Below are 19,511 nucleotides of genomic sequence, written 5' to 3' on the forward strand. Positions count from 1 at the left end.
ATTCTCATTTAAGTAATTATTCCAATAACTAAATAAGTTGGAAATAACTAAAGGAGATTGGGAATGAAAAACACTACTTTTATGTTCCCATGAAAACTGCTTAATTTCCTATCAGTAAAAGCGGGAGTAAAGGGTGGCAGTTGAGGAATATTTATGTTATGTAGCATTTGCTTAAGTGTGTTTGAAACTGAAATGGAAATTGGTTTAAGTTTAAGTCACTTTAAATAGGATTCGATACATTACTCTTAAGTATGGGAATGTTAGTCACTTAAATATCATGCTTGCAAGTTAGTAGTGTGCTTGAAGCACAGGAAATGTAACCAAGGAGCCCAGATTCAAATTCAAATTCTGTAACTCTTAGAGAAATAATATCTCTAAGTTTCATTTCTAAAATGAAGACTTTGGAGTGGATTGCCACATTCTTTTTCATTCAATAGTTTTCAGTCTGAAATGGAAGGAACTCATCTTGTGTTTCTTTGAGGGAATTTGGGAGAAAGTGAGTAGTGAGGGGACATTCTCTGTGCTGAGGACCTGCTTTCCTGTTATTTGTTGGTTCTCCAGAAGACAATTGTAAAGTGGTTGTAAAGTCTACAGAAAAATCTTGAGTTGAGGAAGAGAGTATTTGTAGCACTGGAAGCCTTTCACGGTACCTTCCTAAATAGGGATCTGGTAAGCAAGACTGCTCTGCTAACATTTATCTAGCCATAATTGATACACTCAATCTCAGAGGTCAGTTAGAACAAACAGCTGCTGCAAAGTCAGCTCAACTTTAGTTCTAGGGAAATGATGTGGCATCAAATCCAAATCAGCTTGTTGACATTAGAACTTGTCACCAACATGGTTCATTTGTTGAACCCATGTGATTTTGTTCTCATTGATGTACACAGAGATTAATTTTTTGGAATTGGTCAAAATTTGAATCTTCAGGCACTGGTGGTTTCTCATCGCCTTATAAATTGTTATTTACCAAAAATATTATTGATACATTTTAGAATCTTTCCTGTATTTTTCTGATTATGAAGGCAATGTATACTTATTTTTTTTTTTAATTTGGAAAGTACATAGAAGGATTAAAAAGAAGACAAAAATTATATGCATGATTTTTTCCCATGTTTCAGTCATTGTTTTTTGTGAATGTATATTTGGAGAATACTAGGATATTTTGTCATTAGTGAAATAACTGAGGGTTAAGTAAAATTTCAATTAACATTTATGATATTGGGGAGCTTGGCTAATGCACTGTGTTAATTAAGATTGAATCTTGTTGGGCTGGGATATTGCTCAGTGGTAGACAGCTTGCTTAACATGTGAGATGTGAGACCTGGGTTTAATCCCCAGTAAAACACACACACACACACACACACAAATAAATAAATAAACAAACAAATAAACAAGTAAATCTTTTTTATTCAGAAGGTTGAGGCAGGAGGAGGATGGTGAATTTGAGGCCAGCTCTGGCAACTTAGTGAGATCCTCTCTCAAAGTTGGAGGGAAAAAAAAAACAAGGTGGGGGTGGGGGTGCTGCTGGGGATGCAGCTCTGTGGTAGAGTGCCCCTGAGTTCAGTCTCTGGTACCTGTTGCAGAGGGGTGAAAAGAGAAAGATTGAATTTTTAAATTTTTAAAAATTTTTTTTTTAGTTGTAGATGGATAGAATGCCTTTATTTTATTTGTTTATTTTTATGTGGTGCTTTTTTGTAGTTGTAGATGGACAGAATGCCTTTATTTTATTTGTTTATTTTTATGTGGTGCTAAGAATCAAACCCAGTGCCTCACATGCGCTAGGCAAGTGCTCTACCACTGAACCACAGCCCCGCCCCAGCCCCAGAAAGATTGAATTTTGCTTGTTGAATCAGAGGGCACAAACTTGGATGCCTGCAGGAGCCAAATAGGCAATGAGTGAATTAAGACTCTGGGAAGACTGTGGTAAGTTAAAACTGAGGCTTTAGCTGGAAAAGTTACTATTTCTAGCTAATTGCTTTCATTTGGAGATACTTGAGCCTAATGTTATCAGATCTTCCTAATTTTTAAGGAAGTCCAGTAATTTTGATTTCCTTTTAAATACGAAACTTCTCATTTAAGAAAATACTACAGGTCAAACAAAATAGGTCTGGGTGTTACACTTGGCCTTTGTACTCCATTTTGTCACTCCTGACATAAATACTTCTCAGTTTCTCATAGAAACTTTTATTAAATAAAATATTTTAGAGAAGAGTTGGAGAAGGAGTTTCTGAACTGAACATTTTCACTCTGTAGAGACACTGAGAGAGTTGCTTAGTATGGAAATGGTAAACCCAGATAAAGGGATCAGATGATGAGATAGCTGAGTGAAATGGGCTGGATGTTAAGAGAGTGAGTCATACAGGAATTATATTCCCCATAAGGAATATTTAAATTCCAACGATTATTTTTTCCTGCTGCAATGCAGATCCAGTGTGGCCTGATCTTCTGATATTTCAAGAAATATCAGGAATTCGGGCTGGGGATGTGGCTCAAGCGGTAGCGTGCTCCCCTGGCACACGTGCGGCCCGGGTTTGATCCTCAGCACCACATACAAACAAAGATGTTGTGTCCGCAGAAAAAACTTAAAAAAAAAAATAAATATTTAAAAAATTCTCTATCTATCTTTAAAAAAAAAAAAAAAGAAATATCAGGAATTTGGATCCGTGTGAAACAGCTTGGTTTTAAAAAACAGTCTGGATCAAACAAAAATCACCCCTGTCCCATTCTATTCAATGGACATATAATTTGCAGCTTTTGGCCTTGATTACTGTTTCCTAAGTAAGCCCTACAAATTCTAATTTCATTATAAATTAATATGTAATAATAAAGAATTTGGAAATGGTAGATTAAACAAAATGAAGCAGATTTCCTGACTAATGTTTATCTTAGATCCTTAAATATGCTAATGTGCCCTATAAATTCCGCAGTAGATATGGCCATCACCCAGAGTTATATTTCTGTCTCCACTCATTTCTCCCATTACCTCTTTTACTTTGAGGTGGAGGTGAACTTCTTCCTGTGAAGGTTAGTCTCTTCAGATTTTGTTCCTATCTCTCCATGGTCCTTGCTTCAGAACCAATTTCTGGTTTCTTGCTTCTTTTCCTTTAGTCTATCAACATGCTTGGTTTTGTCCTAATAAAGTAAACACGCTTTACTTTAATGCTTGGTTTTCTCTATTAAAGTAAATATAATTTCTTATGCCAGACATAAAAATTAACCCCACATGGAACATAGATCTAAATGTAAGAGCTAAAACAAGAAACTTCTTAGAATCAAACCTAGGTGTAAGTCTTTATGACTTTGGGTCAGGCAAAACCTTCTTAGATCCTACACCAAAAACATAAGCAACAAAATAAAAAAAAACACAGAATTTGACTTCATAAAAATTAAGAACTTTGGTGCTACAGAGGCCATCATCAAGAAAACATAATGTATATCTGAAAATAACAACTAAAAAATTAAAAAAAAAAAAGGAAAAGAAAATGTAAAGACAACTTACAACTTGGGAAAATTTTTGCAGAAACAGATAAATCATTTAAAATGTAGGAAAAGAATTCAATTAGACATTTTCCCAAAGAAGATGTACAATTGATCAATAAGCACATATAACAATGCCCAATACTGTTAGCCATCAGGAATATGTAAATAAAGAAAATAGTGAGACACCATCCACTAGATGGCTATAATAAAAAAGACAGATAATAACAAGTGTTGCTGACTATGTAGAAAAATTAGAACCCGCATACATTTACTGGTGGGAATGTTAAATAGTGCAGCCTTTTTGGAAAATAGTCTAGCATTTCTTTGTTAAACATAGAACTATCACATCCATATGCATTAGTTTTTTGTTGCTATAATGAAATATGTGAGGCAGATTATTTATGAAGAAAAAGAGGCTTATTTAGTTAACAGTTTTAGAGACTCAGTCCAAGATTGGAAGGTCTCATTTGTTCAGGTTCTGGTGAGGTGAGGCAGAACAAGGTGAGCATGTCAGGGAGCAAAAGATCCCATTTCAGTATGGAAAGGCAGGGAGAGAGAGACCTTAGTCAGGCTCAGGTTTTTATAACATGCTCTGGAGAGAACTCGTGCTTAGACTAATCTCTTCTGAGGGCAGTGCCTCCAATGATCCAAGAATCTTCCAGGAGGTCCCACCTCTTATACACCACTGAGGCTGGGGGTGTAGCTGAGTGATAGAGTCCCTGCTCAGTATGCTTAAAGCCTTAGGTTCAATCACCAGCACCAAAAACCAGATTCTGTGCCATCTTTCATAATCATAATGGGGAGCAAGCTTTGAACACATGAAACCTACCGGGGCAAACCACATCCAAACAATAGCATCATATGACCCACCAATTCAATACCTGGGTATATTGACCAAGGCAAATGGAAACATGTCTATACAAAATCTTGTACACTAATAGCAGCATATTCATAAGAGCCAATACATGAAAACACTTTAGATGTCTATGAACTGATGACTGGATAGACAAAATATGGTATAACCTTACAATGGCATGTTATTTGGCAATAAAAATAAATGAAATACTGATAGATGCTACAGCATGAAAGAAGCCTGTCACTAAAGAGCAGATATTGTGTGATTCCATTTATATCAAGTGTCCAGAATAGGCAAATCTATAGTGACAGTGGATTAATGATTGCCTTATATTGGGTGGAGGTGGAGAAAGGTTTAGGTTGAGGGGCAGTAATGATGACGGTTACTGGGTTTCTCTGGGGGTGGTGAAAATGTTCAAAATTGATTGTGGTGATGGTTGCATAACTGGGCATATGCATATACTAAAACCCGTTAACCTCTCTCTAGCAGTTAATATTATTGACTGTTCTTGAAACTCTATTCCTTGGCTTCGCCCCCCACCCCCCATCAGGGATTGAACTCAGGGGCACTTAACCACTGAGCCATATCCTCAGCCTATTGCTTAGTGCCTTACTTTTACTGAGGCTGGCTTTGAACTCAAAATCCTCCTGCCTCTACCTCCCAAGCCGCTGGGATTACAGGCATATGCCACTGCACCTGGCCTATTCCTTGGCTTTTGTGACAACTCCACTATTCCTTCCTCCTACCCCCATCTCAGACATTTCCTTCTTGACTCTTATCACCAGCTTTTTTTTTTTTTTTTTCTTTTCCCTAAAACTGGGAATTGAACCCTGAACCCAGTACTCTTCCACTGAGCTGTCCTCCGAGCATTTTTTTTTTTTTTTTTTTTTTTTTGAGACAGACTCTTGCTGAGTTGTCTGGATAGCCTTTGATTTAACAATACTCCTGCTTTAGGCTTCTGAGTGGCCAGCATTACAAGGGTGCTGCCACCATGCCTGGCTACCAGCTGGTTCTTTAACCAGTTACTCATCTATTTTTTTTCTTTGTTTGTTGGTTGGTTTTGCTTTTTTGTTGTTGTTGGGTTTTGACCTCATTTATTGTCCATGGATTTTAGAACCATCTGATTTTTACTTTCAAATCCATTTTTCCAGTCAGGAGTGAACTGAGGAACCATCAACTTAGTTATTTATTGAACATCTTCATTGGAACATCTTGGTGTTAATTCCTTTCCTCCCTTGTATGACCTACTGACCAAATCACTTGAGTCAGGAGCCAGGGAGTCAACCTAGATTTCTCTTTACCCTCCATATGGTGTGCGTATCATGTAGATGCATCTCTTTCTCTGTCCTCTTAATCTCCATCCACATTGCTGCTGCTTAGTTCATCTTTATCTTTCATTAAGACTCCAAACTCCATGAGATCAGGGGCCATATGTGTTTTATTCATCACTGACTATAATTATTATGTTATATAAATTCTTTGTTGGTTGAGTAAATAAACTAGATTAACTTGTGTTTCTAGTTTTCTTCACTCTGGTCTATTTTTTTTTTCAACATTTTTTTATGCCTTTATTTTTTACATGGATCGAGGATCGAACCCAGTGCCTCTCAAGTGGTAGGCAAGGCTCTACCAATGAGCGACAACCACAGCCCCTGATCCTTTCTTGCTTTTGCATTTTTCTGTTTGAAATTCAAACTTAATAGTGTCTTTTGCTGATACACATTAAATAATTTCTCATTGCTTAGCAGATAAAGTCTAAGCCCATTGCATTGTATGAAAAGCTCTCTATGATGTGACCCCTTTCTGCTTGTCCAACTTCATTTTCTCTCTATACCTCCTCTCTCTGTGTTCTTACCATGTGGATCTATGTTCCTTAAACTGGTCATGCTTTCACATATGCTGTTGCATTAATTAGAAAGCCCTCCTTTTAACCTCAAATCCCTTTTCTCCTGGAGAATTCTCATTCAGCTTTATTGGAGTTTCTTCTGTGAAACCTCCTGTACCTCATTGATAAATGTTTGAAACTTGGGAATAACTCGTTTTGAGTATACATTACAATTATTTTTTAAACATTGTCAACAAAGGGCAAGAACAGTATCATTCACTTTTTATGTGTATCCCATAGTGAAGATACAATGCCTACCATATAGGAAAGTACTCAGCAAATACTTGATTAAATGAATAAGTTGGAAATCAGAGTGGATTAGAGTCCCAGATTTTCTTGATATTTGGCCTCTTAAACACTTGACTCTGGCTGGCCATTTGCAAATCATATAAAAAGGATATCAGCAAAGGAGCAGATGAATTATAAATCTATTATTCCTGTAGGAAAACAATTTGATGGTAGGACTTACCCACTATTATCTTTGAATGGCTTGTGCCTAGTAATGGACACATCTGTGTGTGAAAATGACCTTTAGTGTAATGGATTGATCAGCCTAAGACTAATGCCATAAGATGATGATTTGAACCCAAAGTAAATACAGGCATATAGGTACACATTTCCATGTCTGATCACAACCAACTGGTCATAATTAATAGGCCTTGTAGATTGTCACATTGTAAAGGCTTACATTTTTATTACATGTATTCTCTTACTTAAATTTGCTAATAACCTTTTGTTTAAATACATTATGAAATTGCCCTGCTGCCTTTTAATGTAATTTCTAATAGTTACCACTTATACTGTACAGAATAGTAACAGAAGTCCTCCTTGCTGTGTTTTGTCTTAATGTTTTCTTAAATTTAGTCTAGCTGAGAAAGACATCTACATTAACATATTTTTAGTCCAGGTAGTAACTTGAGCTGGAGTGGTGCTATTCTTTTTTTTCCTGGAAAGAAACCAAATTTCTGTACATTTCTGAATCAAACTGAGCAGATTGTGATGAAAGGAGTAAAAATAAAAACAGCAGAAGACAAAAGCCCTTCTACTTAAGAGTTTTGAACTGAAGTCACACATTGAACAAAAGATATTTAAATTAACTGTTGAACAAAGTAAGAACTCTTCAAAAGTAACAGGGTTCCCTGCCAAGTCCTCTGAAAATGCCCCTAGGCCTCTTTCTCATTCTCTACTATTATTTCAGTTTATGTGTCTAAGATATTTTATTTCTTATCTCATTTTCTTCCTACCACCTAGTGGGCACATAGTTGGCACTTAGTACTGTTATTGGATTGAATGGAATTGGGTCTCTGGAGTTAGTTTATTCTCTGAAGAAGAAACTAAAAGAGAAATAATTTTGTCCAGGAATAGAAACAACAAATCTGAATTCTCTGCAGTGGAATGAGATTTAAAAGTAATTAGATTATTCTGAAAGGATTAGTTTTAAATGGAAAACTTGGTCAGAACTTAGATTATAACTCAGACTTATTTGTTGTTTCTCTGCATTTTTTTTAACCCTTTACCATATAGGTCTTTTTCAGAGGGATAAGATTTAAGGATAAAAAATTCAAGCATTAACTTTAGTGGAATCCATAATGAAAAATATAATATAAAACATAAGAATCAAGAACTTTCAAATTTTATATTTATTAATTTTTTAAAAATTTTGTGGTGCAGGGGATCAGAACCCAGGACCTTTTCATGCTATGCAAGTATTCTACCACTAGTCCCCGCATTAATCATTTTTTACATTGCTTGTTCTAAAAAGAACTTGAGGTAGTAAATGGGAACTTAAAGTAGAGGAGACAAGTTTAAAGGTATATTTCCTTTACCACAGAGCTAAAGGGTGGTTTGGTCAACCCATTATAGGTAAGTAAGGAGACACCTAGCGAGATCACATAGTAGTAGGAGAAATATTTGAGTAATTACGTGACTTATTTGAGATCACATGGTTATTTATTAGCTAAACTAGAATAAGAAACCAAAATACCAAATTCTGGCATGTATGAACATTTGGCTTAATAGGCCAGGTATTTTTGCTACACAGGTTTGAGACAGATTAGTTAAGATTATTACTGATCTGTTTGCAAAGTTGTAGCCTTTATTAGGAATCATACTTCACCATACTAAGTTGACCTGCAGGAATAATGTTTTCCCAGTTAGCAGAGCATTTTGTGAATTAACCCTTTATTAATCTGTTCTACTCTATTTTTATTTGGAAAATATGGGTGCTATAGAAACTTTCTGTTTTGAGGATGTGAGGAGAGAGGTGGAAAATGTATTTCCTGTCATCTCCTGATTGATGGCTTTGAAACTGGAAGCTTTGCCTGGTTTTCCTAGGCAGGCTTTGCTACTTGTTCAGAAATTAGGAGACATATTTCTTGTATATCTTTAGAAGCTTTTTTTTTTTGTGTGTGTGTGTGTGTGTTGGGGGGGGGTGCTGGGGATTGAACCCAGGGCCTTGTGCATGCAAGGACTTTAGAAGCTCTTGATGTGATATTTCAGTGATAGAACACTGAATTGGCAAGATCAAGAACAGAATATGACAATCCTTCAATAAATGGGTAGGTCAATCAAATATAATTCTTAGTATACATTCACTTCGTATACAGAGCCTTTCCCAGGCACACTGGACTTTTCTTTCTAACCTCATTTCCTTTGCTGAAGCTACTCCAGCCTGTTCAGTAAACCATGTACTCAAACACATCTGACTTAACCCTTGCCATTTTTTTCTGATAGGAGGTAGTCCTGTGATGAGACCATAAGAAAAGCATAATAGAAAGTTGATAAAGCAACTGTGAAGAATGAATTAGAATAACGAAGATTGTGGAGACAAGAATACTAATTTTGGAGATAGTGAAGTTTCCATGGATCGGAGTTGTCCAATATAATAGTTACATGTATCAGTTTGGATAAAATTGAAAATTCAGTTCATTGTTTGCACTAGCCACATATGGCTAATGGCCATTGTGTTGGGCAATAGAGATTAAATAGAACCATTTCCATCCTAACAGAAAGTTCTATTGAACATTACTGCCAAAAATCAACTCCCTAAGTGAAAATCACATTCGTTCTTCATAGTTATATTTTATGTGTTATACCTTAAAAACTGGGCCGCTTGTCATACCTAACCCAATTCTAGGCTGGGTGTTTTCAGAGTTAGATTGTGGATACTATCACTACAAGTATAAATGCAGCTTAGAATAACAAAGTAAAATTTAGTGTCCATCACTTAAATACTTAAGAGTAGCTTCTAAATAAGTAACACTTGAGCATACTGTTATTATTCTCTTCTCTTTCCCCACCTACTCCTCTCCTTGCAAAAGAGGCACAAACTAATTAAATATAGTTCCTTTCTACTTACTTCTACTGGGGGCAGAGTATTTTCTATTTGCAAAATTGTTTTAATGATTTTGCCTGGTGTGATCATGATTGTTTTATCTTATGATAAATCTTTCCTATATATCAACCTTCCAGTATTGCTGCTATTTTTTTTTTTTTTGTACCAGAGATTGAACCCAGGGGCGCTTAACCACTGAGCCCCATCCCCAACCCTCTTTTATATTTTATTTAGAGACAGGGTCTTGCTAAGTTCCTTAGGGCCTCACTAAGTTGCTGAGGCTGGTATTGAACTTGCAATCCTCCTACCTCAGCCTCCCCAGCCACTGGGATTACAAGTGTGCACTAACACACTTAGCTCAGTTTTGCTGCTTTTAAAAACATTTCATTTAATTGACCTAGAAGTCATTTCTAATTTTTTTTCATCTTAGTCTACTCCATAGTCTACTCCATATCCTCCATCCTACCCAGTCCAAGAACAAGTTCTAATAATGGTTCTTTCCCCCAAAAGATATAATAATTCTGTTCTTTTTTTTCCATTTCCATTTTCACGTCTTGTTTTAAGTTACTCTTTCTCTCCTAGATGATTGCAGTAGCCTGTTAATTGCCCCCTAAGTTCTCCACATAAAAGGCAAAGCCATCTTTTACAAACAAAATCACATCATACCAATTTCTTGTTTAGGACTTCTCTTGCTGTTGTCCTTAAAAAGGATTCCAACACCTCATCCTGGCCTGAAAGGCTCCTTGTGACCTGGCCCTGGCCTCCTTACCTGATCTCATCACCACATGGCGCTTCCCTTTTTTCCTAAGCTTCTTTGGCCTCCTTTAGATTTTCTAAGTACACCCCATCTTTCCTGCCTCAGGGCCTTTTTCTTGCTACTTCCTCTGAACTGCTCTTGCCCAGCTCTTGCATGAATGCTTTCTTCTTAGCTTCAAAGTCTCAACTCTGAGGTTATTTCTTGAGGAAAGATTGCTTTGTCTATTCTTCTAAAGTAGACTCCCACTACTTCCACCCCTTACTCTATAGCATCACTCTGATCATTATCTGGAGTTCTATCATTTGTTTAGAGAACACCTTAATATTACTCTTAAAATTAAAAAATTATATTGCTACAATTTTCTTCCTCCCCAGGTATTCTGACTACCCCTACTAGAATATAAGCTCCATGAGGGCAGGAAACCTTTTTTTATTTTCTGCTCTATTCCCAGTATCTAGAACAGTGCCTGGCACTTGTAGTTTTCTCAATAAAAGTTTCATAATACTGAAAAACTAACAACTTTCCAACTAACAACTTTCCCCTCCTTGTTCTCTGTATCTCTGTCTCCCTGCCTGCACATGAAAGGAAGCTCCATGTGTCTTACATGTGAACATCCTTCTAGGCTGTTCATACTTAATATGAACCAGTGACTTCTAGACTGAACATCATCTTTTTACTTCATGAAGTTGTGATCCACAGTTTTTTTTTGAATGGTTAGTTTCATCTGGAAAACATAGTGAACAATACATCTGGAAATATTCTGTCATGCTTGATCTGAGAAACTGTAGAGAACCAGCTGCTGATTTGAAAGGCTTTTATTACGATACAGATAGTCTATTGTCTACAGAAATATTGGCTATTGCACAGTACTGTGTGTGTGTCTTTTTCTTAGCTATTAGCTTGAGAGAAAAAACTTGTATTCACTAATTTATGCATGACTTGTATTCTCTAAGAATGGTTTATTGTGCTGTTCTATTTAGCTGATTTACTGTGCATTTAGGAATTTTTCTTACTCCATTTTTTTCTTCTTTGGACTCAAAAATTAAGTGGCAAATAGGATTGAGATACTTTCCAATCTTCATTTAAAATATTTCACAGGAGTAACCAATTTTCCTCCTCTACGGGTTTCTGCACTCAAATGTTGTTTAAATTTATAACTCAGTATTTCTAGGTAGCTGTATATTCATAAAAATTGGTAAATTTCATCATTTACTATGTTAAAGTTTACTTTTTATAGAGTACTTTATAATCATGATAGAATGGGAGAGAGATTGGTATCTAAGCCCTACACAGGAGGTGAAGAAAGTGAGGAGGCGTTTCATTTGTGGTATAATGCATTCACATATATAATTTGATTAGTGTGACTTTTAATATTTTGACAATTTTTAACTTCATGTTTCTGGTGCTGAGTGTGAATATTTAAAAATTTTTTTTACTATTACTATTTAGAAGATTTATGTAAAATGACAGATAATTTCTTAACTTTCAAGTAGGAAATAATTACACCTAAATAGCTTAGAGAACACCTTAATATTACTCTTAAAATTAAAAAATTATATTGCTACATTTTTAAAAATTTAGAAACAAACAGTGCAAATCCAAATTTACTCAAAACTTCCTAAGCATTAATACAACTACTGTTAACATTTTATTTTCTATTCTTTCAGTGTTGTATATATATGAATTTTGTTGTTTTTGTAATGATAGTATATTCGTTTTTATATGTCTTCTTTTATTTTTTTCAAACTGTATCCAACTTTATTAAAGATACTTTTCGTAAACAATCATGGTATTTCAGGCAGGACATGGGCAGACAATCGTTAATAGTATACAACAACTTTCAAACTCCCTTCTTGAATGGACTACCAAAATCAGAAAGTCATTATAAAACCCAATGAAGTCTTCATTTGATGCTCTGAATAGGGAAAATTTAGAGTGAGGGTTGACATTTCACATTTAGCATGTTGTTTAACAACTTTTCACAAGCCGACCCTGACTTTCAGGAAATGAAAGGAAAATGGCAAAAATTATTAATTTGAAGATCCACAATCTAGAAAAGGAACTGCTGCTCTTCTGAGGGACACTATTCTCAATGATGTCACTGGAAAGTCCAGATTGCCCCACACACTGGTAAAACCAATTGTTGGGAATCAGGTCCCAACAGGTCTGAGTTTAGGGGAGATAAGTCTATGCCAATGGCAGAGAGGGACAGGAGGACATACAGATGAGTTTGAGTTTTTCCATTCCACAAGGCATTTGTGCCAACGTGGCTATGTGTGCCAACATCAGGGAGTCCCTTCCTCTTGGGAACAAAGAGGAAGTCTCTCAAAATTAGAAGGGAAAGGTGTTTTCCCCCCACAGCAATCCAGCTTTGGAGACATTCTACTAGTGACATATGCTCCTTCCCCTCCCCAAACAACAATGAAGTGTTCTGTGTGCTAACAACATAGCTTAAAAAAAAAAAAAAAAAAAGTAAAACAAAATTCTGCATTTATATAAAACTTGATAAAAAATAGTATTTCAAACTGTACAGTTACCAGAAGTACACAGTTATCAAAAACGCACACACTTCACTTGGCATCTCCAGTACCTTCAGCTTTCTGTGCCTGGTCTGTTTTGGCATCTCCATTTTCTGCAGGGTTATTCCCATCCTTGCCAGTGTCAGCTTTTCCCTTTTTCCCTTGGGTACCTTCTCTCCCTTCTTTGCAGGGGCCTTTTTAGGCTTGGGCTCTGACTTTAGAGGAGCAGGTTTGGCAGACAACCTTGCAGATCTTCTCTGTGGTTCGTCTTTCACCTTCGCTTTATCTCCTTTAGCATCCCCTTCAGCCTTTCTCTTGGGCATGGTGGCAACGGCGCTGGACGGCGCTGGACGCGGGGATGCGGCTGCGCGCTTTGGTCGGTGGGGGGTCGTTCTCGCCTCTTCTTCTTCCTGTATGTCTTCTTTTGAATGAAATATGTCATAAAGATTTTTCTCATAGAGCTGAGTCTTTGACCATTGCTTTAATGGTCCCCATGATACTCAATCGGAAATTGTATCTTAATTTTTTAACTTTTCCTTTTTGTTGGATAGGTTATTAAAAAACTGTTTTAGCTATTATAATTAATATCATTGTGAATACTTTTGTGAATATTGTTATTACCACATTTTTTATATTCTTGCTTATAGGGTATATTCTCATAAGTGGAATTCCTAAATGTGACTTTTTTTTTGCCTTTTCTAATATACACTAGCAAATAATTTTCTAAAGAGAATATATTAGTTGATATTGCCCCTCACAGGGTTTAAAACTACTTGTTCTGTTGTTGCATTCAGATTATGTATTTTACTTTTTAAGTTGACCTATAGTTAGGGAACAACATTTTAATTTCACTTTTTAAAATTACTGTGAAGGGGGCTAGGGTTGTCACTCAGTGGTAGAGCACTTGCCTAGCATGTGTGAGGCACTGGGTTTGATTCTCAGCACCACATAAAAAAATAAATAAATAAAATAAAGGTATTGTGTTCAACTTTAACTAAAAAAAAAATTAGTATGAAGGTGCATATTTTTATGTTTGATTTCTAATGTCAGAGTCATTTTAAATATTTTTTCCTCAGTTCCAATAACTTCTATTTTTTTTTCTGTATAGGCACTTTAAACTACCACACTTTAATTTATATATTTCCTGTAATCTTTTAGAGATATAGCATTTTTCCAATTAAACATATGTATAAATCAGGCCATGGTGGTATATATCCTAGTAACCTGGGAGACTGAGGCAGGAGGATTGCAAGTTTGAGATCAGCGTCAGCAATATAGCAAGACCCTGTCTCAAAATAAAAAATAAAAACATGTTGGGATGAACCCAAGTACCATGTATAGTCATAAAGCTCTAATTTAAAAAACAATAAAAAATAAATATAAAAATGGCTGGGGATGTGGCTTAGTAGTAGAGTGATACTGGGTTCAGTCTCAAGCATGAGGGGATGACAAAAACATATACATATATATTCTTATTTTTTTAAGTTGTAGATGAACATAATACCTTTATCTATCTATCTATCGGTCTATATTTATTTTTATGTGGTGCTGAGGATCAAACCCAGTGCCTTACACGTGCCAGGAAAGTGCTCTACCACACAGCCCCAGACCCTGTATATATATATATATACTTTTTTTTTTTTTAAATTTTTTGAGAGAGAGAGAGAATTTTTTAATATTTATTTTTTAGTTTTTGGTGGACACACATCTTTGTTTGTACGTGGTGCTGGAGATCGAACCCGGGCCGCATGCATGCCAGGCGAGCGCGCTACCGCATGAGCCACATCCCCAGCCCCATATATATTCTTGATGATGAATTTCTCTTTTATTCTCACTATGCTCAGTGGTGTCTTCAAATTAGTTACTCTGTAGAAGGAATAATTCCATTTATGTTATCTAAGTATGTTGTGGAAGCATATTATGGGAGCAATCTTAATAATTCAAAAAACACGGAAATTGTCTTTGGATTCAGAAATTTCAATGATTGATTATGTCTTAAAATATAAGTTTCAAATATATTTAAATAATAGTTTGTAAAAGTTTGAAAATTTGTATTTGAATTATGAATCATTCTTTCTTGTAGGTTGGAAAAGAGACTGTTCAAACTACAGAAGATCAGATATTGAAGAGAGATATGCCACCCGCATTTATTAAGTGAGTAATTAAAATATTTTGTTGCTTGACAGAAAAATCTTGTTAAGAAAAGTAACTGATTACAGGAATAACTTTTTTTAAAAAAAAATATAAAACTTATGTTTACAATTGAAATGTCAAGTTTTTTCCACCCTTCTTTTCCTACTATGTTGATTTTAGTCATTGGTGTCAGGCACTTTAGTCAAGTCCTAAGTAAAAGTGAAGACTGATGAAAGAGACACTTCCCCTATCCCCTAAAAAGAGTAGAACTTCTTGAAGACAAGACTATTAAACAAAATTAATAAAGCAATGCACCCCCCATGATTAGAAAAAACACTTAAAAAGAGAGTAAATTCAAATGGCCCAAAACATAAAAAGGTTATCCATCTAAGTAGCTATTGAGGAAGTGCAAATTATTTAAATCCCTGAGTTAGAAAGTCTGATAACATCAGTTATTGATAAGGTTGTGGAACAGTCAACTGGATCTCTGTTGGTTGGAAATATAAATTGGTATGGAAACTTTGGAAAACAGTTTGGTGTTAGTAAAGTAGAAGACAGGCAGCTTGAAAGTGTGTTCTCTGGAGATACTTAGGCATATATGCACAATAGAATTCACATAAAAATATTTATGTCATTTGTCAAGATGACCTCAGTGATCTGTCTAAAGGAGAATGGATTAAAACAATCATGGTATTGTCATAAATTGGAATATTAATGGTATTAACAATAAGGAATGAGAATTTTTTACTTTAAAATATCTAAAGAATTAAAATGTTTTGTTTTTAAAGAGCAGTGAATGAATCTTAAAATTTTTTGAAGGACATTCTATTGTCATATATAACTAATTAGAACAAATAAAAAGTTTTAAAAAAATTTTGAAGGAGGTTAGTGATAGACAAATAGTTCATTTATTTAAAGTTTAAAAACATGCAGGAAAAAAAAAAACTGCTGTTAGGGAATGCCTATTTATATGGTCAAAAAACAAAGGTGAGTAAGGAATTAATTGTCAATAAAGTCAGGGTAGTGGTACCTCTGAGGGATGAAGAGGTTTATATTTAGGGAGAGGCATACAGAAGCTTCTAAAGTGGTAATAATATTCTATTTCTTGACTTAAGTGATGCGCTTACAATGATAGTTGTTTTATAATTATTTGTCATTATAGTTTTATGTAATTTTCTGTATTTAGGTTATATATCACAATTTTGAGTAAAAATAAGATGTTTCTATTTTTAATCTTCCTTGTGTTTTATTATTTTCATTGAATAGATGCAAAAGTTTTAATCATTGATGTCTTATTTCTAACTTGAGTGGGTGTTTCTATGGAACTATATTTCTTCCAATTCACGTGTCAGGGAATAAGGTACTGGCAGCATCTATTTTTTGTAAATTTTATTCTGTGCATCTTTTTCTTCCTTCATTGGACTTGATGATCTCCAGTGTTTCTTCCAGCTATACCCTGTATGAGCCTACTTTGTTTATCTGCCATTCCATCACCATGATAATATTAAGATGAATAGTATGCTGTTAAACATATAATTAAACTTGCATTTGCCTTACATTAAAAATAACTGTAGCTTATACCAAGTTGCTATTAACCCACTGGAAGATAAAGAACGTTGTTGAGAGCCACAGACAAGTCAAGATGGCGGCTGGCACTTTGCCAAGAGGAGTGGTTTGAGAAGTAACGCCAGCGAGCCATTAAGATGATAGAGATTCCTTAATGATTGGCTGCTGTGTCTAGATTATGTCAATTAAGTTAAGCTGTGTGTAATCATTAAGATGATGAGGATTCCTTATTGGTTGACTGCTGTCTGTAGTTTATGTTAATTAAGAACAAGCTGTGTATTCAGTTATGTATATATACACCTACTGTCCTACAATAAAGGGGCTCCCACTGTATCAACCTTCACAAGTTGCTTTTCACTCTCCCCCCCCCCCCCCCCCCGCCCCCGGCTATTTTGCCCAGCCAGACTGCGGCAGAGCCTGAGACTCTGAACAGAGTTTCAATATCAAGTAGGTGGTTGCATTAGATAACCTTCCAAAAGTTTCTTTTAATAAGACACCTACCTGTTATTAAAAAGATTTTGGATGCTGGAAGAAAAAAACTTACTGTTTTCCCCTTTTTGTGGTATTGGGAATTGAGTTCAGGGGCACTTTATCACTGAGCTACATCCCTGGCCCTTAATTTTTATTTTGAGATAGAATCTTGATAAATGCTCAGGCTGGCTCGAACTTGCAATCCTCCTTCCTCAGACTTCCTAGTAGCTGGAATTACAGATGCAGGCTACTATGCCTGGTCTTACTTTGCTATTACAAAGATTTCAGATGCTGCAAGAAAAAAAAAAAAAAGGAAAAAATCTTACTCTTTCATTAATATTGACATCCAAGTTTATAAATATAATTTGGCAGATGGATTTTTGTCAGGAAACTCATTTCTGCTCATTCTCAAAGATATATCCTTGAAATATGCTATGTATTCTCATAGGTTTCCTTTGGAGACTTAGAAAAATTAAAGAAGTATGCTGTAGTTGTGATAAAATCTTCAAAGGAATAGGTAGCTATAAAACAAAATTTTCTTAGATCACCCTTGGTGGCAACTGGGACACCAACCCCTTTCTCTGTTAATTGGTAATTTAAAGAAAAGAATTATGCATTTATTCTCCCTTTCCTATATAAACTTTATTTCAGAGTAGCCCAATAGCCCTAGTTGATGAGGAGAATTCCATTCAATAAATATGGAAGGAAGTCAGGATTAGAAAGTCATCATTGTATAACTTTTCTTGATAGAGTTGGTTTAGGTAGAGATATTTAGTGGATAAAACCATTCAGAGGTTTGAACCTCTGTTGTGCCATGGGGGAAAATCTTTGGCCCCATGGGCAATCTGGGAAAAATAGGGTATTATAAACAACTAAAAAATTTACTAGGCTGTTTACTTAAAAAAATATATAACTTAATATGCCACATTCTGAAATGTTACTTGAAAAATAGCCTAGAGTACAAACAATATAGTTGTGGTAATCAAACAGACTTAGAGGCAAATAAACATTGTACAGTTTAAAACGTGATGGTTCTTTATGTTTTTCTTGCTTTTCTTAGAATGCAAATGAAGCAGAGCACAGTAGATGACTAGACTTGCAGTGGGGAGGGGACATAGAGGGAAACAGATGGAAACAATTAATGACATCTTTGGAACTGTTGAGTAGGACATTCTTTTGGACTGTTTGCTTGATGTTTAGATGTTTCCAGGGCAGAGCTGACCTAAGCTTCCTCTGTAGTTTTTTTTTTTTTTTTACAAGGATTTCTAAATAGTGACTGCTTAAGGCAGCAGTAACAAAGAAAATGTTTTACAAATTTATTGTTTTAAATCAGTCTTTTCCTAGAATATTAGGATGTCAGGGTTAGTGAAAACAGAAGATTCTTGGCCTGTAGATAGATTTATACCTAAACCAACTGATACATATTTAAAGATTTTTCAGAAAGGATATGAAATTTTCAAGAATAAGGTTTTCAAAATCAAAGAACAGTCATATTTGTATGACTGGCAATTAAGGGCGTTTTGGAAAATGTGTTAATATCAGTTAAAAATGATTGAGCATCCCTAATCCACAAATCCAAAATCTAAAGCACTCTGAAATGTGAAGCATATCTGATCCTGAACATTTTGGGGTATAGGATATTCAACCTGTATTTGAATGGTAATTTTCCGTGAGGGACTTATAATGCTCAAAAGATGCCTTATTGTAAAAGAGAACCATTTTAATATAGAACAAGATTTACACTGTCACCGGAAAGCTTTTTCTTGGGTGGAGCAGAAGTTATTTTATCTCTGACTTCACAGGCAGATAAAATACACAGTTTACTAACTTTACCAAGATTGCCATGATAGCTACAGTGCTGCACAAGAGGTATACTGTTGCATGATGATTGCCATAGAAACTTCTGTGATGGTCATAAACTTCAGGAGTGCAATAGCCATGCTGTACTATTAAAATATTAGTTAGTCTCATCCCATGAGAAGTCATTTGTTCCCTTAGAGACTGTCAGCAGGAGAGTTAGCCCCTGTACTCCATGTTTGCACCTGAATCATCATTGTCAGTTGTCAGTGTCATCATCATCATCAACTACAGCATTAATTAATATTTATATATATTGATTGATCAATGGGCTAGACACACTTATTGTTTAATTTTTATTGATTGTTTTCTATTTGTCTAGCTTGGTAAATGCTATGTAGAATAGCAGTTCTTACCTATATATAATGAATGATCACTTATGAGATCTATACAAGTAATTTATTAACAGTAATAAAGAACCAAAGTTTACTAGTGCTTCATTTTAAAAAGTAAATTGAGCATGTTCAAAAGTCACATGTTTACTAATATCCCTCTCATTCCTACCTACTTTTTTTTTCTTTTAAAACTCTCATTGAAGTATAATATATTCTCTTGCTTTTTATTATGCTTTCTTTAGTGGGAGAGAAATTAGTGAAATTACACTTACTATGGCTGGGAATTATACACAGTTCCAGATACATACATGGGAGTAT

The 19,511-nt window shown here is 35.2% G+C and overlaps 1 protein-coding gene and 1 pseudogene across 4 annotated transcripts in view; one reads left to right on the forward strand and one right to left on the reverse strand.

The window, feature by feature from the left end:
• Window positions 1-19,511, forward strand: part of Vcl (vinculin) — a 111,266-nt gene that overhangs the window by 26,083 nt on the left and 65,672 nt on the right. For all 4 annotated transcript variants that reach the window (XM_076835287.1, XM_076835289.1, XM_076835286.1 and 1 more), the window contains exon 2: window positions 14,915-14,985. In XM_076835287.1, the coding sequence (XP_076691402.1) occupies window positions 14,915-14,985 (71 nt within the window). The remainder of the gene's footprint in view (window positions 1-14,914; window positions 14,986-19,511) is intronic.
• LOC143381362 (non-histone chromosomal protein HMG-17 pseudogene) lies at window positions 12,883-13,154 on the reverse strand (annotated as a pseudogene).

This window comes from Callospermophilus lateralis, chromosome 15 (assembly GCF_048772815.1).
Source record: "Callospermophilus lateralis isolate mCalLat2 chromosome 15, mCalLat2.hap1, whole genome shotgun sequence".
In the NCBI taxonomy this organism is placed as follows: domain Eukaryota; kingdom Metazoa; phylum Chordata; class Mammalia; order Rodentia; family Sciuridae; genus Callospermophilus; species Callospermophilus lateralis.